The sequence below is a fragment of the Solanum dulcamara genome, chromosome 7 (genome assembly GCF_947179165.1).
Source record: "Solanum dulcamara chromosome 7, daSolDulc1.2, whole genome shotgun sequence".
In the NCBI taxonomy this organism is placed as follows: Eukaryota; Viridiplantae; Streptophyta; class Magnoliopsida; order Solanales; family Solanaceae; genus Solanum; species Solanum dulcamara.
The window spans coordinates 17827049-17852736 of NC_077243.1; the positions used below are offsets into that span (position 1 = coordinate 17827049).

A 25688-nucleotide genomic window follows, 5' to 3' on the forward strand; every position below is an offset into this window, starting at 1 on the left:
CTACAAACATGAGAATTGAATAGTATAACATAGGAAGTTCCGTCTAAGCCCATAGTAAACATATGATGAGCCCAAACAAGAAATCCAAGACCATGTCACATACTACTATTTATGTGAAAAAATTGCTAGAACTTTTTCTATGTCGGTCAATCATTAGTTTAGAGGGGTATTTTTGGACATGCAAGTAACACCATTTTTTTTGTTATTTGGATATAACAAGATAAATTAAAAAAATTTCAAATAGTAAAGAGGTAAATTTTACCTTGGTCTTGCTACTTTTTCTTGCATTTAATTTATTTATCTAATTTTAATAATATTAAAATTTTATGATATTAAATTAAAAATATATAAAAATATACTTTAATTTTGTGTTTTAATTTAATTTAAATCGGAGAATTGTCTTTATTTTAAAAAATGAATTAGAGAATCGTTAAGAAAGAATTTCTTTTATATATAAAATAGATTAAAAAGAAAATAACATAAGTAAATTGAGACGGAGAAGGTAAAAAAAGACAAGACAAAAGAAACATAAAAAACAAATAAAAGGAAGTTGTCCGAATGATAAACGGGGGCGAAGCCACATGGTGGCTTGGGTTTCATTTGAACCCCTTCGGCAAAAATTATATTATTTATATATGATTAAAATAATTTTTTATATATAAATAATATATGTCGAAACTCTTCAATTAATTCATGTGTCTACTTTTTTAAATTTTAAACCCCTTATTAAATTTTTTAACTCCACTGCTAATGATAAATAGTCACCAAAAAAAGTAAAAAGGGAAGTTTCCGGAGATGGGTAAAAAGAAAATCCACAAGAAACAAAGCGCGCGCGCTAAAAATCCAGAACGTCACGCATAAATTTTTCATTTAAAGGTACAATTTTGCCCTCAACTTCATGGCTCAGTCCAAATGAAAAGATTGAAAAAATCTCCCCTAATGTCAAATCCTTACAAAACCCACAATTTTCAATTGCAAGCTGCAAAGTAAACGGATTGGGAGAAAAATAAAATCTTTGGGGGCTTACGTTTCGGGTTACCAAGTCCCTAGTTCCTCAATCCAATTTCAACATTCTTCATAGCCGATTTTGCAAGTTGAAGAAACGACCACTTACATATAGGCAAGTTTGGTTTCCTCATTCTCTTGTTTCGTTTTTATGCAAATCTTGGAATTTCTTGGTTTTGACTTTTGAAGGGGAACTGACTGTTGAATTCAAATGGGGTTTCACTATTTGACCTAATCCTGCTTTTTTTTTTGCTGGGGTGCGTTAAATGAGAGTCTTTCTATGGGTTTTGCTGTTGTCTGAGAATGAATAACTTTGATTTCTCATTTTTTGGGGGGACTTAGGCTTGCAAATCTAGAGTTCCCATTTTGATGATTTTTTGTCCCAATGGTTTTGAGTTTATTCATTTGAGAGATTATTGTTAGGGTACTTAATTAGTTTACTTATGTTTCTGTGCTATTGAGGTTCATAACACTAATTTCCCAGGTTATATGTATGAAGGGATCAGTTGACCGAGCTGAATTTTGCTGATAATTTCAGTTGTTTTCCCTACAATTGCCTATTTGTGGTTAGGAGCTGGTACAGTATAGAATCAATCACATGTGATTCAATCCCAATCTATTTGGATTCAGCTATATGAATCATCTGCGCCCATTCCGCTTTCATTTCAATGCTAAATGACTTGTCTTTAAAAGATAATTAGGATTCTTTAGAAATAGTGCAGTATAGTTAGTTATCATTATTGGAATTAAGGCTGCTATCCCCACTTGGTGCAGTCCTAATCAATTTATTTATACTATCACGTATGTTTGCAGGTTATAGCATCTGCGGACTATCTGTGGAGAAGTTCTCATGGCTGACTCTGGAGAAAATAGTGCCTTGTTCCCAATTTTTATATTGTCAATAATTGCCTTGCCCTTAGTACCCTATACAATACTTAAATTACTCCGTGCTGCTTCAAAAGAGGAAAAGAGTATTCACTGTGCGTGTTCAGTTTGCTCTCGATCAGGAAAATATCGCAAATCCATTTTTCGAAGGGTGAGCTTTCAGCCAAGCATCTGTATACAATTTTATGTTCGATGTAGGCACGGAGTTATGTTATTGGTCTTGCGACCCAATATCCTGTATTCTAATCTTTGAATTTCCTCATGCAGATCTCTAAGTTTTCAACCTGTAGCAACTTTACCGTGCTGCTGCTTTGGGTCATTGTGGTTTTCCTTGTTTATTGCATCAAGCAAAGTAGTCGTGAGGTGAAATTCAACCATGCTACAATTACTTCAGTTCTTTAAATGACATTAATAGGTTATCCTAGATTTTTCTCCTTGCATATCGTTGTTAAGAACAGTGGCAGAGCAAGGAACTTAAATAAGGGGATTCGATTAAAAACTAGATTCCATGCATGGGATTTGATTTGTGACTTAAAAGTAAAATTTGAACCTCCTTTTCCATTATACTAGAAGCCTCCCGTTGTGTCAACGTGATTCGAAAACTTATATATACATACACAACAACAGTTTTTACTCTATCTACTCAGTGTAATGTGTTGGCGAAAGGAATTAAATTGAACCCTTTTCACTACGCCCTTGGTTAGGAAAAGATATTTTGTGATTCCCCCTACCCCCACCCAGCCAAAAGAATTGGAAAAAGAAAAAAAGAGCCAATAAATGTTGCAAGTAAAGGTCTGGCTGACATTTATCTTTTCTTTTAAATCAGATTGAAGCTTTTGATCCATTCAGTATTCTTGGGCTAGAACCAGGAGTTTCCGAATCTGTAATAAAGAAGGCATATAGGAGACTTTCAATACAATACCACCCAGACAAAAACCCTGATCCAGGTGAGAGGTGTTATGGGAATGCAGTTTATGTGTCACTTCACCTCTAAATGATGAAGATCCACCTCTCTATAAGTAAGAAAGAGAGAGGAAACAAAAGAAGAAAGAAAGGGGGAAAAAGAAACTGAAATTGATGAAGAATGGGACATTCTGTATTATGATGTCTGCTAACCAGTTAATATTAATCTTTCTTCTCGATTTTCAGCTGCTCATAAGTATTTTGTGGAGTATATTTCCAAAGCTTACCAGGCCCTGACAGATCCGGTCTCAAGGGAGAATTATGAGAAATATGGACATCCAGATGGTAGACAGGTGTTGATTCTTATCCAGTAATAAAATTATACAAGTCATTTTATATGTGGAATGAGAGAAATTTGTTCAGTGCCTTGAAATCCGCACATAGATACTAACAGTATTACATCCTGCTGTAGGGTTTTCAAATGGGAATAGCGCTTCCTCAGTTTCTGCTTGATTTTAATGGCTCATCTGGTGGTATATTATTAATTTGGATTCTTGGAGGTTTTATACTGTTGCCAATGGCGTTTGGTGTTGTTTATCTATCAAGAGCATCAAAGTATGGGGGAAGTAATGTCAGGCGTGAAACTCTTGTCACTTATTTTGATTTAGTGAAGCCCTCCTTGGCTCCAAGGTAAGTTTTTTTTTGCTACATATATGCACTGTTATTGTTCAGCACATAAATATAATTTGACATGTTCCATAGTGAAGCCTCCTGTAAAAATATGATGGTGCGTTAAGCGAAGTAGTAATACTAACTCGATCAAATTAATTCTTATAGAATTTATCTTCAATGAAAACTTCCTTTTGAATTTATACATCCTCAGCAAAAAAAGAAATAGAAATAGTTACTCTTTGTTGGAGAAAACTCATACAACCATTGGTTGAGAGGCTCCCAGTTATCCCTTGGCAAATCTTATACCAGAATAGAACTGATCCTTTTTTCGATTAGAATGGTGGGAGGACTACTTTTTTCAGTTCTATAAGTGTTAGATCTCATCCGTTTTCATTCTTTCTCATTAGCTTCTGGTGAATCTAAAAATCAGTATAATTCCTTAATTAACCGTCTCGTATGCAGATTTTGGCCATGCTAGTTAAATTTGTGTTTCTTTACTCTACTCCATGCTACATATGCTTAACCAATTTAGATCAGCTATTTGTAATTGCTATCTAGCTTCTATGGTTCCTCTAGATAGATTATGTTAGCATCCAGTCAGAAATATAATTATTTATTTTATCAAGTGTGTCAAAATTGGACAGAGTTACCAAGTACTTGTGTTGGTGGGAGGTAGCAGGTATCCCGTGAAATTAGTCGAGGTGTACGCAAGGCCCCAACACCATATCAAAAGAATAAAAATAAACTAATAATTAGTTAATTACAACATTTTGAGTTTGGAGATATATCTCTTGGTATGTTGAAGGGCATGTTTGAGGCTGCTATAGTTCTCTTCAGGAAAAGCTTAATATTATTTCCTATGTACACAAGCGATTGTCTATTAGCCTTACAACATTGTTCAAGGCAAATGTCTATGCAACTCATATTCATTTTCTCTTCGATTGAGGTATCTGTCCATAGGACTTCCTAGGATTGAATTTTCATCTTGCGAAGCAATGCGATGGTCATGTTGCTCGAAAACAAAGAACCTTTGTTAGCGGACATCTCCCATTTTCCTAATTCAATCTAAACCAGCATTGTGTTACGATTTCCTGCCCCATCTGTGACTTGATTAGTTAAGGGCTCTTTTTTCTTTCTTTGAAGATCAAGTATTGGCCCTGACGTTCTGTTTAGTTTTCATTTTTAATATTTTCTTTATTGTTCTTGATCAAAATATTTTCTTTATTGTCAGCCTTTATCTTGTTCCAAATGTATTGTTCATGTTTCCTTTTTGTTAAACAATTTTCTTGATCTTCGCACACCAAAATCACATCCTACTGAAGGTGTGGAAGGTGAAAGGGCGTTTGAGATGTTTTAATTATGTCCTTCCTCAATCTTTGAAAATTAAGCATTTTGCCTTGGTTGATATTGAGTGCGTTCAGTATGTGTGTTATTGTTTTTTAAACTGCTTGTGACACTTGAAATTGCAGCAAAGTTATGGATGTATTCATTAAGGCAGCTGAATTCATGGATATTCCAGTCCGAAGAGCCGATGATGAACCTCTTCAGGAACTCTTCAAACTTGTGAAAAGTGAACTGAACCTGGATGGTAAGAATGCCAGGCAGGAACAAGCAAAATTTTGGAAACAACCTCCTGCTATTGTTAAGGTGAAGCTCAAAAGAGATATAGCGATGAATCATGATAGTTGAAGCATTTTATATTAACCATAAATCTCTTGTAGCTAAGTTTGGTTCCTTCCTTTTTCAGGCCGAATTATTGATTCAAGCCCATTTACTTCGTAAAGCAGACACTTTCTCTAGTAACTTGCAGCAAGATTATAAACAGGTGCTGCAGCTTACGCCTCGCCTTCTCGAAGGGCTAATGAAGGTAGTTTTTTCCGTTACTTTTAGTATCATGCAGTTTTTCATCTCAGAGCTTAAGTTTCATGCTATTATTATTCATCAGATGGCACGTATGCCGACTTTCAATACTTTGGGTTGAATCTGATTTATTGAATTTGTTACGGAAGTACCAGGTTACTGGTGGAAAGCTAATAGGCTGTCCAAATTGGAGTAATTCTCTTGTTTTTCTTGCTAGAAAACATAGTGCCTTTTATTTTCCAAATGGAACAACCACAACAAACACTCCAAAGTAAATAAAAGGATAAATATAAAATTGCTATGAATTTAGAGTAAGACATAAAAAGGCAAGCTCAAACTTGTAACATTCTCAGGAAACTGACCATGAACAAGTCTATGTTGACAAGCTTTTTAGCAATCAAGTTTTGAAGAAATGTCCTCACCTAGTTTCCGTTCTTTAGATTCTCTTTTCTGATCTTCAATAATCTACCCTTATCTACTTCTCGTTTGCATCATAGTAAAATGTAATTGTGAGGGCAAAGTGAAGATATTAGAACAGTATTTCACTTTACTTGACATATTTACAGAGGTTAGATGGTAACATTTGAAGAATATTTTTGATCAGTATTCTGTGTTCTCGATAGTGTTCAGCTTTAGTTAATTTCTTATAGATGTAGTTTTGAACTTATTTGGTCAAACAGCTTTTCTTTTTGGTTGAGATTGTCTGATGTTAATGCAACCAGCCATCCTTTTTTTGTGTGCGCGCATGAATACAATTTGCTGCTGTTCAATATGTGTTGGCTAATATAAGTTGACTTTAAACTTTAGCTTTTGGTTTCTTATGCCCTCTTTTTCAATTGTGACTTGGAGGTGGTCATCTTGTTTATTGTTCACGCAGATGGCAACTGTGCCACGCACTGCTAAGGGACATGGTTGGCTAAGGCCTGCAATTGGAATCATCGAGCTCTCCCAGTGCATAATTCAGGTCTTTGATTTAGTGCTGTTTAGGAATACTTCTGTGATCGTTTCAAATGACTTATTTACTACTACTAAAGTAACTGTAAGCATAGTTTTTTCATTCAACTGCTAAGTTTAGGTTGAATTAGGAGGTACTGTTTAGAAAAGTCTTTATATCCTTGAGGAGGTACTTTGATTATGTTTTAATTGAAAGGGAGGTAACCTACTATCTCTACCATACATATGGGAGCAAATTAGATTTTCCATTTTGATTAGACCTGGAAACTGAGACAGTTTGGCCCAGGAAACTGACCTAACAGGCCCAGAAAACAGGGTCCAAAACTGTCCCAGATGAAAAAAGGTGGGCTGGGCTGGTCCCAATTGTCACTCAAAATCAGTGCAGACTGTGCTAGGCTATTGGAGTGGACCAGGACCGGGTGGGCTTTTAATAAAAAGTAACTTTCATTTCGATAATATTTGAGGTTTCAATTTGAAGAATTCTGTAAAAAATGCCGTTAATTCGAGGTGGCAAATGGATGGGTTGGGCTGAATTTGGGCGGGTCAAGATGGCCACATGGCCCCCAAGTATTCCATTTGGAATTCATTTGAAAGTTAATAACGTTTGAGATATTTCTCTTCAATACATTTTTTTCAATTATTTATTAATATTTTACATTTTACAATGTATTGTTTTACATTCTTCAATATTATGAACAATAAGTTACAAACAGGGGCGGACCCAAGGCAAGTTTAGGGGGTTCATCCGAACCCCCTTCGTTAAAAAATTACACTGTATATATAAGATAAATTTTTTAATTTATGTGTATATATTTAATATTGAACCCCCTGAGCATAAGCCAAAGGACTAGCTTAGTGGCAAATGGAGTTCAATATTTCGCCTTAGTTTGTCTCAGCTCGCGGGTTCGAATCCGAATAAGCACATTTTTTTCTGATTAGCGTATTTAATTTTTTTTGAACCCCCTTCAAAAAAACAGGGGCGGACCCAAGGCAAGTTCAGGGGGTTCATCACCCCCTTCGTTAAAAAATTACACTGTATATATAAGATAATTTTTTTAATTTATGTGTATATATTTAATATTGAACCCCCTGAGCATAAGCCAAAGGACTAGCTCAGTGGCAAATGGGGTTCAATATTTCGCCTTAGTTTGTCTCAGCTCGCGGGTTCGAATCCGAATAAGCATATTTTTTTTCTGATTAGCGTATTTAATTTTTTTTGAACCCCCTTCATAAAATTCCTGGGTCCGCCACTGGTTACAAACAAACAAACCGGGCCTCGCCTAGTAAAAGCTAGTAAATTTGGGTCCTTGAGCCGGTTCCAACCCCCTGGAGTTTTAACTAGACCAAACCAGCCTAGTTGGTAGGTCAATGTCAACATGCCTCCTTTTCATTGTATCTCAAGGCGTGCAATCTTATATTATCCGCATTAAAATAAAAGCTTCTTTAGCTTTTTAGAAAATTGAATCTTGTGCGTCTGTTGTGGATGCAGGCCGTTCCCCTTAGTGCTAGGAAGGCAGGTTCAGGATCCTCTGAAGGTGTTACTTCGCTTTTACAGCTTCCACATTTTACTGATGCAGTCATCACAAAGATAACGAAGAAGGTAAGCATTCTTTTCCTATCCAGACGATGTTCCTTGAGAAGATAGCTATAGACAACTATTAGGAAAGTATGGTTGTTCGAGTGTCAGTACATTCAAGATTTTTTTCTTCTGTTCATATTTACCGCCCTCTAATTGCTTAATCATTATTCGTGACATGGTTCTTGTCATAGTCATAACCTTTACTCTCTTTTGTCCATGGAAGGTGCGTACGCTGCAGAATCTCCTGGACATGACCCTTCAAGAACGTGCTGAGCTGCTTTCTGATGTTGCTGGCCTATCTGCTGCTGAATTACAAGACGTGGAGAAGGTGCTGGAATTGATGCCTCATGCAACAATTGAAGTTACTTGCGAGACTGAGGGAGAGGAAGGCATACAAGAGGGGGACATTGTCACGGTGCAGGCATGGGTGACACTCAGGCGTGCTAATGGTTTGATCTCAGCTCTTCCGCATGCTCCATACTATCCATTCTCCAAGGGAGAGAATTTCTGGTTTTTACTTGCAGATGCCAATTCAAACGATGTCTGGTTTTCTGAAAGTATCAACTTTATGGATAAAGCAGCAGCCATAACAACTGCTTCAACAATAACTGAAGCGAAAATGGAAGCATCAGGGGCAAATATGGAGGAGATTGCTGCCGCTGTTAAAGATGCTGTTGCGAAAGTTAAGAGAGGGTGCCGACTGATCTTGGGCAAGATCCAAGCTCCACAGGCAGGAAATTACAATTTAAACTGTCATTTGATGTGTGATGCATGGATTGGCTGCGACACAAAGACAAACTTAAAACTAAAAGTATTGAAAAGGAGCAGAGCTGGAAGTCGAGGTGGTCATGTGGCTGGGGGAGCTCAGGATGAGAATGACGTTGAAGATGAAGATGAAGATGACATTGAAGAAGACGAAGAGGGTGACCAGAGCGAGTATAGCGAGGATGAGGATGAAGATGAAGACGAGGATGATGAGGCTGACAAACAAAACAATAATACTAATAGAAAGGGCTTTGCTAATGGCTCCGCTCGAAGAAAGGGTAGAAAGTAAGTTCTAGGCAAATCGCACGAGGGAGGGAATGGTCTGTATTTTGATATCCGCTGGAATAGTGCTATTCATTTTCTAGAGTTGGCTTCTTGGCACTGAATGAACCACATTTTGAGAAAGTTAATTTAAGAGTTTCACCTAACATGTTTACATGGTTTGGGTCCATTTTTATTTATCTCCATTCACATTTCTTACTCTGCATGTACATTGATTTGTAGTTCACCTCCTCTTGCCCTTAGAAAAATTTGTTCCTACAGTTCTCAACCAATGCCTATAAGACACATCACTTGATATATTTGTAGGTTTAAATTCACTTGATTCTCATCCTCTCATTTCACTTGAATATCCATTCCAGTCACGGGGCAGATTTAACTTAAATTACAGCTCAAGTTTTGGGTTTTCCTCTTGGTTCATTTGATAATGAGCAGTTAAATTCAGCACACGAGAGGAAACACAGCAATAAATGTCGAACAAATGATAACTTTATAGGAATTCAAATCATTAAGTTGACATAAAGGATTCCCTTGTTTCACTAGATACAATCGATATTTCACCAGGTTCACACTCTTCAACTTCTCTGAGTTGCTCTACTACATAATCTTCATCAACTTCATCTGCTTGATCTTGTGAGTTCTCGTCGAACTCAGACTCATCTACCTCTTCAGACTTACTTACAAGATCATGATCGTGAGATTTATCAAGATCTTTTGTTCTTATTTTGACCCTCTTTCCTTTTATGTATCGATATTCCCACTTAGGAGGTGGATATTTCTTATTCAATTTCTGGTACTTGTCCATCATTCCCAGCTTCTGAAAAACATTTCCCACCATTGTGACAACTGGCACAGTGGGCCTAATACCAAGTTCTTCCATGTCTGCGAATATCTGCAGATGAATATAAACTAGATATCAGCAATGAAACAGATATGGAACATTAATTCAATTAAGAATACAATACATTGATGGTTCATGTGGAAAAAAAAGCTTCCTACCAAAATATAGTGTCAATTGACAGAAGACTAAGAAAATCCCAAAGACTTCCAAATGCTATCAATACCTTCTCAACCAAAACAGTCGAGGCAAAAGTATGTAGAGGCATTCAGTGGTATGGTGGCTTTCTCCATCTCCACTCAAACTCTCAAAAAGAAGTTTGCTCTCAGGTCTTTCTTACGGGTTATTGAGGCCCATGACAACACCCTGCAATAGTTTTGGCATCACTTAATGCTAGAGCTCACTCTTGTAGAATAATGTCCCCCGCGATGGTTAGGTACCAAGCCTATCTTTTCAAAGCGGTTGTTGGTGCAACACCCTGTACCAACAACCCCGACCCAGTATAGCACTTACTTTTGCAAGCCAAATCTTGCCCTATGTAGAAAGCACCAACCCACTTTTCCAATATGGTTGTGACTGAGGGATTCACTTTCCATCCATCGCAACCCTCAAGATGGCTATGCATACAGGGAATAAACTCACATTCCCTCGTGACATTTAGTTATCGATGGAAGTGATAGGAAATACACAATTAAAGAGTACCAATTTTGTGAACACCACCACAGTGTGAACACAAAGCCTAAGGCTTTGATACAAGTTTGTTATGACAACAGATGAGATTGAACGCTATTTGATTGAACAAGATGACAAAATAAGATAGTAAAGGCAATAGGCAAAAAAGGAAGACACCGAGATTTACATGGTTCAGCCAATAATGTCTGTCCACGCGTTAGGAGGAGGAATTCCACTATGATAAGAGAAATACAAGTTAGAGATTCTATAAACTGTTTGGGAACTACATTCTATAAGAAGAATCACAAGGGCAGTCAACAAGGAACAACTTGACAAAGTGTCTTGAGATAACAAGACATTAGTGACTATGCCCATTGATGAGAGCGGCGACATAAGAGGTTTTAGCCTCGACTAACGAGAGCGTACCTGCTTGACCTCAGACATAGGGATTCTCGGACCAGAACAATGGAATTCACTTGATAGAAGGGAAGGGTGCGTAGTGCCGTAGGAAGAACCTAGTGTAGCAGAGCCAGTCGCGATCAAAGTAAATAACATTCAAGGTCTCTATGCTTTGATAATTGCTAATCAACTTGTATGACTTGAACACAAGTTGCCAACATTGAATGAAGAAAACTCATGACACTTCTCTAACAAAACTGAATACTCTTAGAGCCCGTTTGGATTAGCTTATAAGCTGTTTTCAACTTTTTTTTAAGTGTTTGACTGACCAACTGAAAGTCATTTTGTGCTTAAAATAAGCCCCCAAAAATCATTGGGTTTGTTTGACTTAGCTTATCTAAAACAACTTATAAGCTAAAAACAACTTATAAGCCAAAAAAAATAAGTTGGGTTACCCCAATTTTTTTTTTAGCTTATAATAAGCAGTTTTCAACTTATAAGCAGCTTAAAAAAGCTTATCCAAACAGGCTCTTAAACTTGGAATAGAATAGTGCTTAGCAGCTAAAAAGTCTACATGTAGTAATCAGCAACTGAAAAGGCTACCAGTCTATTAAAACCAGGACACAAGGCATTATCCAAGGTGTAGCTGGTAGATTTTCACAAGTTAATTGACTCAGCTTAAACCTACAATTAGAGATCATGTAAACTTTTACTTACAATTTTTTTGAGAAAGTTAGCATTTTATAGACAAAATACACCACTAGTGTATTTTAGTAAGTAATTACATCAGGAGTTGTAAGTAAGCAAAACCAAAGATATCTATCACCTATATTCCTCCTAAACTATCTAGAAAGTGAGTAATATCCTCCACCTTTTTGGGGAGGACATAGTTACACCAAAAATAAAAGGTTATAAGACAATTCAACTTCAAACTTTGGAAGGGGATGCTCTCGTTTTCAAAACATCTTTGATTCCTTTCCTTCCATATTGTCCACCAGATGCAAATAGGGACACAATCTTCCATCTCTCTTTGTGGCCTGACATATTTCCTTCTCTATTCCAGCTGTTAGAGCTTCTGAGGTATGCCTTATGGACCAACTGAGACCCCTCAAGTTAAAAAACACCTGCCACAGTTTCCCTGTCACTCTATAATGGATGAAGAGATGTTTTGTTGTCTCTATTTCTCTTTCACAAAAAAAACAAACACCTGGAACAAAATTGCCTTCCCCTTTTCATTAGATTGTCCTGAGTTAGTACTGCTTGCCTGGCTACCAACCAGGTGAAACAAGCCACCTTGTCAGGTACTCTAACTTTCCATATCATCTTCCAAGGCCATGGTAAGAGAATTGCAGCTGGCCTGTCAAGGTGTCTGTAGGCTGATTTTACTGTGAACTTCCCATTATTGGCCCTCAACCAGTGTAGGCTGATTTCTGTCAATTTTCAACACTACTTTCAGACTTCATATATTATATCTTTTCTAAAAATAATTTTACCAGTTTTATAGGGGCATTATTGATTATGTCAAAAGCTCAATCTATTTTACACGTACAGGTTCTGCTGAATCATCCACTTAAGCTGTGTTTATTATATGAAACACTCTCTTTTTGGCTAATTTCAATTTTCCTTCCTGTATTTCTGTGCTTAATCTGTGACTTCAACATATCAGATTTGAGCTAGTTTAGTTGTTGCAATTATAGATAGTTCTATTGGCAGTTACTAACCTCAAACTGCTCTCTTCACTACCCATTCCCTAAGCACCCTCAAACTCCCTCACATATAGCAAAATTTCTATTAACTCTAATATGTCTTATCAACCTCAATGAGTTTATATGTGAAGAAGGCTGTGGTGGTATTGAGAAATTGGCTTAAAAGAAGGGGTGACATGAGGCAAAAAACCAACAACGCATTTAAGTTTCTATATGATATAATTGACTCCTCTATCAAAAGAAATAAACTAGGATTTCATTCAAATGGAATAACTAAGTGTTCTCACTGTGGGAAGATGGACCAAAATATGAGCATGTTGTGTACTTCATTGAAAAAGCACAAATCTGCAACTGCAAGTCTAAGGAGCTAATAAGGCAGAATAGCTCCTGAACAATCAAGCAGAAAAATGTAATAGAGAGAGTATGATGTAGAAGAAGAGAAGAGAGAGATCAGTATTATTCATTCGATGCCTTCCCGAAGACAAGCTAGCCCCCTTTATGCAATTCCCAGTTGGTTAGACCCATATATACTAACTAATTTCCCTGATGAACAAACTGCCCCAACTAACTGAAATGAATATGAATGGATAAAATTTCTGTATATAACAGAACACACAATGGTTCGAGTGATAAAATGTAAGCTTTCCTTCATTTATTTGTTTTCTGAGAGCCACTTCTCTAAAATTCTATGTTTTCATTGCTTCCTCTTTACTTTAGGTTTTACACAATCCTTTTTGGACTACTATATTAATACATTGCTAGCTTTTTATGTTTATCAAAAAAAAGAAGAGGAAAAACACACACATAACGCTTCTTAATTGCCAAAGTCTTGTAGCATATATAGTTTGGTTGTTCCATTTCCATTGAAAGAAACCACTTATCAAAAGGTACATCTTTCAACATCAGGGGTGTGTGCTTGAGCTGACAATAGAATGACAATGGGAGATGATATGGTTCATATTTGATTCCAGAGGCCTAATGGATCATGCGTTGTGAAAGAAAAGGCACAATTCCATGGAAAAAAAAAGGAACTACCAAGGTATGACTGGAGCGAAACCAATTAATTGAAGAGAATGAGTACAGAAGCAAGAAAAAGGGAAGGCATAAAAAATATAGGATACCTCAAACATCTTCTCATTCATCTCCCTGTGATAGTATATGGATATCATTTTCTGAAAGAAAATACGAGGCATGCTTTCCAGATTCTGAGAGAATAGTTTCAGCCAAAGCTCTTCAGCTTCCTCAATTCTTCCATCCTCAGCCAAGGCGTTTAACAATGCAAAATAGCTTCCCATTGTTCTCCCTTGACCCTTACTCAACATCCACTTTGTCACCTATAATTAGATATCCTCGATTGATACCATTTATACTAGGACCTGATAAGCCTTTTAAGGAATAAAAACTTAGGGCACCAGATAAGATGATACCTGAATTATCCTTTTCCACTCTTTTTCATTCTCAAGAATTTTTAATGCTTTCTTCACTGTAATCAAAGGGAACTCCAGTTCCCATGCAATGAAAGAATCAAGCGCTCCATAGACTTCTTCCTTGACATTTGATAATCCCTTTATCTACAAAGAGAAAATCCAAAAGTAAGCTAAATTCTGTTAAACCAGACTTATATATTATAGCATTATTCAGGATGCAGGTGCCTGTTCATGTGTGTGTGTGTGGGGGGGGGGGGGGGGGGTCAACAGTACAATTTCTTGATTATGCGTATACACAAGGGCAACTAAGACAAGAACCTGATGCAAACACTCATGTTAATGCAGAGAAATTGGAACCTTTTGTCTTGAAATCATACCCAAAAAAAATATGTACAAAGAGAAAATCTTACACACTCAACAAGCTTCAGTGACTTGGAAATGGTCCCTATTTTCTTTTTCGTTTTCCACACTCGAGGATACCTCGGTCGTGGACCTTTAGCTTCACACACCTGAGAAACATCAGAATTACAGAGAGGTGACTTCAAGAGCAAGAAGAGAGGAAATAGAAAAGAGGAAGACAAGGCAAACAATAATGAATCATAGAAACCCAAATTGAGCATGTTTCTTTTAAACGTCCAAGTCAGGCAACCTGTGATTCTTCCTGAAGTAAAATTGAAGTCCTTTACAGTTACCATAGAGTTTCTCTGAACTTCTACAAGTTTTTTTCTTTTCTGAAATATTATATCCTTTTCTCTAATTACTTTCAAACATATTGACATTAGCACTGCAACTAGCAGCTCAGTCTATATAGAGCTTATGACATAGCAGTGGGAAAACAACAACTTTGTTAGGCGTCAAAAAAATAGCAGAATCTTACCACAACATTACGATTATAGTTCTTGGGGAGTTGAATTGTTTCCTGTCTTCTTGTAGTAAAAATTACCGGAGAATACCTCAAACAAAGCATTCTCAGTGGGGACGAAAAAGCATCAGTTGAAACTCCTGCAACAAACAATTCAAGAATTAGATAAAATAATACTCAATTTGGTTAAAGAAATAAGTTCCCTCATTTTAAACCTAATCCATACAGTCAATACCCCCCAAAAAATTTATTCTATTATTTTTTGGATCAATAACCAAAATATGACAATCTTAGTTGATTGAGTAGTTAAACTTTGTTATGGGTGAGATTTCTATTCCCCACTTTATAATCCCCTCACCCATTTTCCCTTCCCGTAGCCTCAATTAAATAGTAATAAAAAAAATAATCCCAACATGGATGAGGGAAAAATCAATAAGACTGAAAGATTTACCAGAAAATGCTCACAACTAATTGATAGCTGAAAGTGAGAGTTGTATTCTAATGGCTTCCCAAAGCAGAAGTTCCCTTCCACACATGAACCGAGATATTTTCTCAGTTGGAAGGTTTAAACCACATGACAGCTAAGGGCATTACAGTAATTTCACACCGTTAGTTTGGCAGGTGGACTCAGCTGTAGGGACGGTATGGGAGCAGACATGGAATCTTTTATCGCATAAATATTGCTAATGAATAAAGAAGAAGAAACAAGCGAGCGCTTTCAAACGGATAATAAGAGAACCACAACACCCAATCACAGAGCAATGGACGAAGAAGATCTTTGAAGAAACCTTCTGCTTTTGCTTCTACTCCATCGATCTCTGCCTGCTAATTCAATTTCTCAGTTGCTGAAAACTTGAAAAAATGCTTATGGTTGAACCTGCCGCCGTCGCCGTCCGTTTCCCCGCCGGTAACTTCAACCATACCTCCGCCAGCTTCTTCATCCCTCGGTACTACTTCTCCTATTAATGCCTCTATTACTGATCCGGCTGATTATTATATACTAACGGTAAAAAGCACACAGTGCAAGCTCAAATGATGTTGTAAACTCGTTGCGGTATTTGTACTGTTTTCTTGTAGGAATAAGTTTAGGAGGTTGAGGACGGAGCATTATGGTGGAAGAACAAGAACGGGTAAGGAAAAATGTGGAATTAAAGCAAGTGCTAGAGATCAGCCTAGTGCGAGTTCTGGACCGGTGAAACAGAATGCGAAACCATCCAGGTATCATCCGTGTGAAGACATTTCGGATTCGGAAAATGGGAAGAATGAGGAAGCTCAACTCTCGCCAGCTGAAACTTCTAGAACAATCATTGAGGTACCAGTAAATACTATTGTATCATGGTTGCTTTATTTAATTGAATGTTGGATGCATATACTGCATTGAATGCAAAGGCAAAGAGATTTTAGTCATTAGCTGTTGGAAAAATATAAAGAAAGAAAGAACAGAAAGTTTGGGATCACTTAAGATTTTATTTCCTTACTGAACTATTGTTTTACAATTCCCTTGGAAATCAAGTTTTTCACTTCGTTTACTTGTTAAGTTTTTTGAAATTAAACAAATTTACTGGTAGTTGAATTCAGTGTTGATTTTGCACTATGCTATCATGCTTTTTGCTCTTAATTAGAGCTGGATAGCATCCAGGGTCGTCCATGGTGATCAGGGAGTAGTCATACAAACTTCCAGTGCCAGGACATCTCTCCCAAGCTCTCAATATCTTTCCGCTTTCCCTCTACCCTGTCACGAGCAAATATAATAGTATTTCTTTAATCACGTGATCTTTTAGTTATACAGCAGAGCAACACTAATGTTTTCAGGTTTAGTAAATGATGGAGTGCATGGAAACTTTTCCTGGCCAGATAACTGATGAACTCGGATAGCTACTTATCATTGTAGCTAGTTGTCTTCAGAAAGCTAATATTGGTTTTCCCACTTGATCTGTAGGTAAACAGCAAAGCAACACTCATGTTTTCAGGTGTGGTCAACAATGAAGTGCATGAGAACATTTTCTGGCCAGACTTGCCTTACATAACTGATGAACTTGGAAGTAAGCTGCTCAATTCTTGTCATTTAGTATATTTTCCTGCCGCTAGTACATTTTGGTCGTTATGAAGGTTTATGTGCTTTGCCTTTTGGTCAGACATCTACTTTCAAGTAAAGAATGATGAAGACATCCTGCAAACTCTGACAGCTGAAGAAAATGTTGTGGTATGGACATTGAAGTTAAAAAGTTCTGTTTGTTTTCATGTTTGCATAATGGTCAATTGATGCATTATTCCTTTGCATATTTTTTTTTGATTGAATCAGACAGAGCATACTGCCTTCTCTAAGTACTTCCAAATGATTCTGCCGTATTTGATACATGTTTCTTGATTAGTCAACGGTCTTCCAGGGTGATACGTACTAACCTTTTGCAGAATTTCATGTCATCAATGTATAATGATGCAAGTTGTGTTATGCTAGTTTATCTACCATGCAGGATAAGTTTGTCTGAGTAATGCAACTTCTTGATTGTTGTTTCGATAATCATCTTCCCATGGAAAGACTGTTCTATCACATAATTACTTGCCAGTCTTCAAATATCAATTATTTTTAGACGAACTGGAAGTTTTCTTTTAAACATTTTTGTTGGTTCCAACTATCTCGGTGCTCTTTTAGCATTTCAGGGAAGGAAACAAGAGATGACTTTTGAATAGTGAGAGGAAGCTATGTGTATGCATAATGTTAGTACCTATGATGAAGCTGGCATAAGTCAGTTTTTTTTTATTTATAAAAAAGGGTCTACTTTTTTGTTACCTTGCTAATTAGGAAATGACAAAAAGTTGATAAGAAAAGAGTTCTGATGCTTGCTTAAATTTCAAATATGATGCAGCAAGTAATTATTGGCCTAGATACTGCTGAAATGCTAAGTGAACTAGAGTCATTTGGTCAATCTGAAGTTGATTATGGCATAGATGATTTTGACGATGAGGACAGTGATATTGATGAAGAAGATGACCTCGATGAAGATGACAATGATGATGATGATGGTGACAGTGACGAGGTATTTATTTATTTCAACTGCTTTACTTTTTAGAATGCGAGTAACTGCACTTTCCATTTAATAAAATCAGTTTAAATGCTTGTTCACAGGATTGGGTTGCCATTCTTGATGATGAAGATCAGGATGGGGATTCTGATGGCTCATTGGGGGACTGGGCTAAATTAGAAACCATGCGCTCTTCTCATCCAATGTATTTTGCCAAAAAGATTGCTGAGGTGATTCTATACATCATTGATTTCACGCCATGAAAAGTCAAAAGTTAAATTAAGGAGAGACATTAAATCGACTTCCTATTGAGTGAAATTAGCACAATTAAACTTTTATTTTTCTGCACATGCATATGCCATGCTGGCATTAAACCTTCTGTATCTGCTATCTAATTGGTAATTTGTGACCCACTTCGTTTGTGGTCTTCTTTGTTTCTCAGGTTGTGACAGATGACCCTATAGATTTCATGGACCAGCCTCCTGCAGGTCTTGCTATACAAGGCCTTCTAAGGCCATCCTTTCTGGAAGAACACATTACTATTCAAAAGCAGATATCTGAAGAAAAATCGAGTGACACTGACTTAAATCAGATAGAAAAAAATGACGACCACAAAGAAAAGGGTGGTATTCAAATAAATGGCCACAAACATGAGAGTGGATCATCACAAGATAGCCCAAGTTGGGAAGAATTGGAAAAGGATGAGAACTTAGGAAATGGAACTTTATTTTACAAGTTAGAGATGATCAGAATTCAGTTAATTTCTTCCAATGGGAATCAGGTACCTGTGTGTAGATTTTGTGAGGTTCAACCTTGATTGTTGTTGGTTAACATTCCGTTCTTCCCTCTGCACGTGTCTCAGTTTATGTAGTGCAATTTCTGTATTTACAGTAATTATTTTGGTCATCTCAAAACTTATTGTCATAAACTATGGAGAATCATTGTGGACTTCAATAAGTTCTGGTGGCATAGAGAGCAACAATAAATGAATGACACTTAATTTAACAAGACAGGAATATGAGGGAATAACTATCATTAGCACAGAAAAAGGAAAAAAAAAGGTTACTCATTTTCATTCAATTGCTTAACAGGAAAAATGTCTATCCTGGATTATACAAGTTTGTATGCCAAGTTAAAATCTAGTTTCAGAATTGGCTCCATAAGCAGGATTCTGAAACTGTTTTGTGTCATGGTGGATGATAAATGATATGATAATTTCACTGTGGATTTCCCTACCAAGTAAATCTCGTAGACAAGATCCATGGGATATTCTTTCTTTTTTCTCTTTCAATCGTTTTAAATGAAATTTGACCAGTTCTATATCTGCATTCTTTGACCATTTTCTTCTTGTGGGAGATTCCTGTTTACATTTTCACCATTATTCAGGGATTACCGAGTTTATGTTTTTTATTTTGGTGCTCACAGATCTTCGTTGAGTTGGATGATTTTAGGAGAGCTAGGTCTGATGCAATTGTACATTCAGCTGCCAAAATAATATCTCGGCTTAAAGCTGCTGGAGAGAAGACTATGCAGGCTCTTAGATCTCTCTGTTGGAGATGCAAGGGAATTCAGGTGGAGGTAAGGCCCTTCAGCCTGTAATTTCAGATTCAAACATTGTCCTGAGATTAGTAGATTTACTTGTTTTTCTGTCCTCAGAAGTTCATTGCTGTACAGCCCAGGGATTGGTCTACAGAGAAAATAATTTAAAGAAAACCATGCAACTCAACCTCCGTTTCTCATGCACTGGAGAAAATTTTAAAAAGATAAGATAAGAAGAGAAACCTGAACATGTGATTGGAAGATAGAATGTCCTAAACCTCAAACAAACTTTTTTACCTGATAACAATGTCTAATATTGTAGTCAGCATTTTAAATTGAAACATATGACTTTTGGTTCTGTTATGTATTTATTTTTTGGAATTACGAGTGTGCAACACTTACCTGTGTTTACGATGGAAATGTGTCTTATATTGAACTAGATTTTCTATTAAGTATGATGCTCGCTGGGGTATTCATCTAGAGTTTCTTCTTGTGATTAATGGCAGGAGGTGTCTCTGATTGGTGTGGACAGCCTTGGTTTTGACTTGAGAGTTTGCTCTGGGACACAAGTCCAAACACTACGGTTTTCATTTAGAAAGCGGGTAAGATATTGTAACACTTTTTCTTCTTAGGAGTTTAGGGACTTGACTTGTTGCATATATATATGTATATATTGTGTCGTAAATGAGTTCCTTCTTTGTGGATCAAAGTCCTTGACATTAACCTGAAAAACAGGCCCGTTGATGTGTGTGGTGACCTCATCTAAAAGTTTAATCTGTGAAAGAGGCATAATTATGCCTTGCATATCCTCACATGCATGCCTAATTCTTTGGTATTGGGAAAACATGTGTGGATTTCTTTTCAATGAAGAGTGGTTGTGAGAAACATGACCACTAAGGATTCATATCCGACCCCAAATTGTTTGGGACTGAGGCATTGTTGATAATTTGGGGTCTGAGGCATTGTTGATGTTAGGAGGGTGACAGTGAAACATGAACGAAAGACTTTTGCATGCTCTGATGCGAACGTGAAGCATGTGACCACTTTATTTAAACCTCAAGCAATTAGAGAGAGCTCATTTATACTTAGTTATGTCTTCAACAACTAAAAATTGAAATTTAAAACCAATTAAGGGGTATCCTATGTGAAAATTTGAAAACCAAGATTGAATAGAGAAAAGGGAAAGGCAACCTGCACACACATTTTCTTATATTTGTTCATCTTAAATCCTATACCTTCTAGGTTATTGGGATCATATGTTCTAATATCGAAGGTAGTCCATTTTTGTTCTTATTTCTTCTCAGCAAGAGAAAAATTGAAACCTGAAGACATATGGTGTCTGGTACAACAACATACCCAGTGTAGTCCCACACAGTGGGGTGTGGAGAGGATAGTGTGTATCCAGACCTTACCTCTACCTCAGATGTAATGTAGAGAGATTGTTTCTGATAGACCCTTAGCTCAAGACAAAAACAATCTAGGAAAAGACATAATGGAAGTACAATAGACAATAGATAGTAACAAAAACAACATATAGTAACAAAAATAACAAATAGTAACATAACAGTACTATAACAAAATAATACTTCAAACAAACTACACGGAATAATAGACAATCGTAGAAGAACAAGGAACTAGAAAAGTAGTTCTACGACTAATAGTAAGGGCAACAAGACAAAACACTCTTACCTACTAGTAGTAACGCATTCCTACATATTAACCTTCTACCCTAATTCGCGCCCTTCACACCTTCCTATCTAAGGTCTTGTCTTCAGAAAGCTACAACTGTGACATGTCCTGTCTAATTACCTCTCCCTAATATTTCATTGGTCTACCTCTACCTCTCCTGGATCCATCCATAACCAACCTATCATACCTCCGCACTAGGAAATCTGTGCATCTCCTTATCACATGCCCGAACCATCTCAACCTCGTTTTTTGCATCTTGTCCTCCACCAAAGTCACCCCCATCTTGTCTCGGATATCCACATTTTTAATTTCATCTCTCCTAGTATACCCACACATCCATCGTAACATCTCATCTCTGCCACTTTAATCTTCTGAATGTGAGAGATAGCTGGTCTAACAACCACTTTGTAGAACTTGCCTTTAAGTCTTGGTGATACCTTTTTATCACACAAGACTCCTGAAGCAAGCCTCCATTTCATCCACCCTGTACCAATATGTTGAGTGACATCCTTGCCAATCTCTCCATTTCCTTGGATAATCGATCCAAGATACTTGAAACTACCTCTCTTCATTGAACTTGCACTCCAAGTATTCAGTCTTGGTCTTACTCAACTTGAACCCTTTAGACTCCAGGGTCTGTCTCCAAAACTCCAACTTAGTTTTAACCCCGTAGCGAGTTTCGTCAATCAAAACTACATCATCCACAAATAACATATACCATGACACCTTACCTTGAATATGTGAGGTCAATACGTCCATCACCAAGACAACTAAAAATGGGCTAAGGGTTGAACCCTGGTGTAACCCCAGCAACACAGGGAGATGCTCTGAGTCTCCTCCCATGGTCCATACTCGGGTCTTCATTGGAAAATAAGTGATTTTCTCATATATTTTTTGGTATTTGGTAAGTAAGCAAAAATATTTTTTAAAAAAAGATAACTGGTATAACTAACTTTTAAGGGGTGGTGGGGCCAGGGGGTTTGGGAGGGTGGTGTGAGGGAGTGGGGGGTTGGTGGAGGTGGGGATTTGGATGAGGGTGGGGTGGTTGGGTTGAAACCATCAGTTGGAAATGATGTGGAAGAGTTACGGAAAATGACTTCCCTCTTAGATATTGTGCATGTCCTAATAACCCATGTGAGTTATGCCTAATTTTTGCCTAAGCTATAAACCGTATTACTTTACCTGTTTCTTCTTATCCATTTATTAGTGTAATAATTGCAGTAAAGTAAAGACACAGTGTTTTTACGTGAAAAACACCCTACTCACAATGGAGAAAACGACGACCTTCACCTCTGTAGGATTTGACCCAAATCCACTAAAACACCTTGTTGTGCTAGTGCATAATCTTCTTCTGTGAAGGAGTTCTTTATTTATACCTTCAGAGCATCGAGGTATAGTTGTTCACAACCACCTTGTGAAGTCAAACTCTTCCATATGTGTGTTTGAGTGGAAGACTTGTTTTGATGGAGTTCACCTCTGATCTTTTACTTCTTTGGTCTTCTGATTCTTCTAGTCTTCTAGTTTTCATTGGACTTCTATTCCTTCCAGTAGTCCTGCTTCAGCTAGACTTCTGATGGAACAGATCAGCATGGCACCTGATTCATTAACCTGTTCCAAGTCCATTCTTGATCCAGCCCATTTAGCCGGCCCAAAAAGCATTTTGTCTGTCATCAAAACTACAAGAAACCCAACATTCCTCTTTCTAGGAAAGTTATTTTCCAGATATAAGAGGAAATTGTGTTCTTAAGAAAATATTTTCCAAGCGTTAAAATTAATGAGGGTAGGTGGCTGTGGGGGTTTGGGTGAGGGTGGGTTGAAACCATCATTTGGAAATGACGTGGGACGGTGCAAGAGTTTGGGAAATGACTTCCCTCTTGCTAGGAAAGTTATTTTCCAGAAATTAGAGGAAATTGTGTTCTTAAGAAAATATTTTCCAAAATGTTAAAACTAACCAAACATGGTATTTTCGAGAAATGTGTTCCTCCATGCTAAACACACTCATATTGTGTTCTTTTGTGCCTGCATTTTTCTTTTACCTAACGTACGTGAAAAAGGTAATAGAATGTTGCTTTGCAGGCCTCATCGGAGTATAGTGCTGAAAGACAACTTAATGATCTACTGTTTCCCAGGATCCACCACAAGTCCCGCCAAAAGAAAGAAAGTCAGCAAGCTGAATCATGAAAAGCTTAAGAAGACCCGAAAACTATTCTCTAGATCTTGTTGTACTACTTCTGACTCAGAGTTGTACATAGCATGTAGTGATTGTTTGATCCATTACATCATATTTATTTCAGTGAAGAGTCATAATTACTTGGTCGCTTTAATTTTAATATAAACTCGACTTTGTACAGCGAAATTCTCATGCTGAAGCAATTTTGGTAATGAGTATTCTTTTAAACCTATGTGAAACTTCGGAACATTTTGCTTATTTGATCGGAACAAAAGGTGCGATCGGTTGTACAGATACATATTCATTGGAAATAAAGGGGTCATCGTTTGTACATCTGTTTCAATTTTATATCTGTTGAAGAATCAGGGTAAGTGTTTGCTTGTCCTTGCAATCAGCTACATTATCTATTCTGGACAAAATGGATCACTCAACCTCAAAAACTAACTTATAGCTTGAGGATCGTCAAATCAGACAAAATCTCTCATCCCTAACCGACGTGGGGCACTCAACATCAAGTGTATCAGAGCTCCATATATGAAGCTAATTGAGTCTGTTTGTTTAATAAAAAACAATTAGAAAACATATAGTACTATTTAACTTTAAAGTGAACTTCGAGGAAATTTCTACACCATGGCTTTTGGTGTTTGAGACTATTTATATGTCCTAAGCAAATGGGAATATTTTCCAAAAATACTGCCATTTTCGTAAACTCCAAAGTCCAAATTAATGTTCTCAAAAATTTGTATTTACTAGTACTACGTACAGATACGGCTCATGTAAACTATAAAGTACTGCATAATGACTATTAATTTAAGCTAATGCCTAGGTAGCATTGTGCGTATTCTCTTGATTGTTGGTATAATATGCTGTTTACATTCTTATATACTTTCCTCAATTTTATTCATATGCCTTTCAACTTTAACAGTAATACATCGTCGTGTATTAAGTGTCTATTAAAATCAATCTTTTTACTTTATTAAAAATATGAACAAAATCTGTTTAATACATATATCCTCCTCTTTTTAAATCTTTCAGGTGGAATGTATTGGGTATTGTTATTGTTGTTATTTGTTGTCTTTCACTTACTTCATAATTATTGGTAATTACTTGAATCCATGATCAAATTAACAAAAATAGACCAACAGAGATGTGAGTGGTCATGAATTCATGCTTAAATTTACACCACTCATCCTAAAGAAACACTCCAAGAAAACTCTGAAAGTAAATAGTGGGAGAGCACAACATTTTCGTATAGACTAGCCTTTATCCTCCAAAAGAGCAAGTATAATTTCCTATGTTATCTAATTTATCGTCATTTAAAGCTTAGAGTAAATATTATTACTATTAAGTAGCATGACATAGAGATGTGACACTAGCGAGCCGGTTGCCAAAAATATAAAAAATTTGGATCTAACTTATGCACTTTTACGTTGTCGACTTTATTATAGCGTATTGTAGTAGGCGTAGGTAATTTGTAATTTTTATGCTAGTGGCAGATAAAGCACCCCTTCTGTCTCAATTAATGTGATATGAATTCAAATTTAAAAGAAAAAATAAAATTTATGATCTAAAATAAGTTATTAAAATTTGTATGATAATAAATCATTGTATTTACTATTTACATATATAATAAGAGAATTTAATTCACCATGGCGCTATGAATTAAATACATGCATACCGTGAATAGCAACATATATATTTGCATCAACCATATGATGATTGCATTTTAAATTGCTATGAATTAAATACATGCATACCGTGAATAGCAACATATATATTTGCATCAACCATATGATGATTGCATTTTAAATTTAATTTATTAGTCAACTACTCCAACAGACATTTCAAAAGGTTTTTTTAAAGTATACGTTATTATTGTTTTATTATGAATTGTTGTTTCTGTATAGCAATATTTAATGGGAGGATGATCTCACATTATTGTCCAGTTCTGTTCATCTTCACATGGGAAAATACCGCAAAAGTACCAAAGATGATATGGAAAATGCTTAAAAGAAATGACACGATCGAATAATGGTAACTGAGAAAGACGTCTACCAAGAAAATGCTTTAGGCCATTTAACAAAACTGGTGGCCTAAAATTAAATTTCAATAAAAGAGCTCAAATTTGATAAAGCGCCCCCCTCACCCGCGCACCCCGCCTCTCTCTCTATATATATTTGCAATTCATTCTTCTAAATTTTTAAGGTGCAAAACGAAATATTTACAGTTCATGTGTATTTTTATTGACAATTTATTCTTATTAGCTTATTTAGGCAACGGTGTCAAAAGTGAAAAAACGAAATCGCTACAACATGAAAAAAAATAATTGAATCTATGCGGAGGAGGAATAATCATAAACAAAATGGAGATAAGTATTTCAATTAACGAGAGATAAAACTTATTACAATTTGCTGATTCATTTGAACGATCTCAATTTCAAAACAAATATATAAATTTTGAA

The 25688-nt window shown here is 36.5% G+C and overlaps 3 protein-coding genes across 3 annotated transcripts; 2 read left to right on the forward strand and 1 right to left on the reverse strand.

Annotated features, from left to right (window-relative positions):
* Positions 1-883: 883 nt before the first annotated feature.
* LOC129893930 (dnaJ protein ERDJ2A-like) lies at positions 884-9059 on the forward strand. Its single transcript, XM_055969373.1, has 11 exons — positions 884-1120; positions 1819-2041; positions 2158-2253; positions 2717-2837; positions 3040-3146; positions 3266-3483; positions 4935-5112; positions 5213-5332; positions 6203-6289; positions 7769-7879; positions 8082-9059. Exons 2-11 carry the CDS (start codon positions 1856-1858, stop codon positions 8910-8912), a joined length of 2055 nt encoding a protein of 684 aa, XP_055825348.1. The 5' UTR covers positions 884-1120; positions 1819-1855; the 3' UTR covers positions 8913-9059.
* Positions 9060-9373: 314 nt separating this feature from the next.
* On the reverse strand, positions 9374-15355 carry LOC129893932 (pentatricopeptide repeat-containing protein At4g21190). Its single transcript, XM_055969375.1, has 6 exons — positions 15258-15355; positions 14822-14946; positions 14355-14453; positions 13945-14088; positions 13639-13851; positions 9374-9794 (listed from the first exon to the last, which is right to left on the reverse strand). Exons 2-6 carry the CDS (start codon positions 14909-14911, stop codon positions 9411-9413), a joined length of 930 nt encoding a protein of 309 aa, XP_055825350.1. The 5' UTR covers positions 14912-14946; positions 15258-15355; the 3' UTR covers positions 9374-9410.
* Positions 15356-15454: 99 nt separating this feature from the next.
* On the forward strand, positions 15455-23558 carry LOC129893931 (uncharacterized protein At3g49140-like). The gene is made up of 10 exons (XM_055969374.1): positions 15455-15753; positions 15884-16118; positions 16746-16848; positions 16942-17009; positions 17674-17844; positions 17934-18059; positions 18272-18610; positions 19255-19407; positions 19875-19970; positions 23134-23558. The coding sequence occupies exons 1-10, from the start codon at positions 15668-15670 to the stop codon at positions 23236-23238; spliced, it is 1482 nt and encodes a 493-aa protein (XP_055825349.1). The 5' UTR covers positions 15455-15667; the 3' UTR covers positions 23239-23558.
* Positions 23559-25688: the final 2130 nt, after the last annotated feature.

Bases quoted from the DNA above. Each gene is read 5' to 3' on its own strand.
- LOC129893931 (XM_055969374.1), top strand. From the start codon at position 15,668: ATGCTTATGGTTGAACCTGCCGCCGTCGCCGTCCGTTTCCCCGCCGGT. The intron at 15,754-15,883 runs GTACTACTTCTC...GTTTTCTTGTAG, and splicing joins GCCAGCTTCTTCATCCCTCG to GAATAAGTTTAGGAGGTTGA. The intron at 17,845-17,933 runs GTATTTATTTAT...GCTTGTTCACAG, and splicing joins ATGATGGTGACAGTGACGAG to GATTGGGTTGCCATTCTTGA.
- LOC129893930 (XM_055969373.1), top strand. From the start codon at position 1,856: ATGGCTGACTCTGGAGAAAATAGTGCCTTGTTCCCAATTTTTATATTG. The intron at 2,254-2,716 runs GTGAAATTCAAC...CTTTTAAATCAG, and splicing joins TCAAGCAAAGTAGTCGTGAG to ATTGAAGCTTTTGATCCATT. The intron at 5,333-6,202 runs GTAGTTTTTTCC...TTGTTCACGCAG, and splicing joins TTCTCGAAGGGCTAATGAAG to ATGGCAACTGTGCCACGCAC.
- LOC129893932 (XM_055969375.1), bottom strand. From the start codon at position 14,911: ATGCTTTGTTTGAGGTATTCTCCGGTAATTTTTACTACAAGAAGACAG. The intron at 14,089-14,354 runs GTAAGATTTTCT...TTCTCTTTGTAG, and splicing joins CACTGAAGCTTGTTGAGTGT to ATAAAGGGATTATCAAATGT. The intron at 13,852-13,944 runs GTATCATCTTAT...ATCTAATTATAG, and splicing joins AGTGGAAAAGGATAATTCAG to GTGACAAAGTGGATGTTGAG.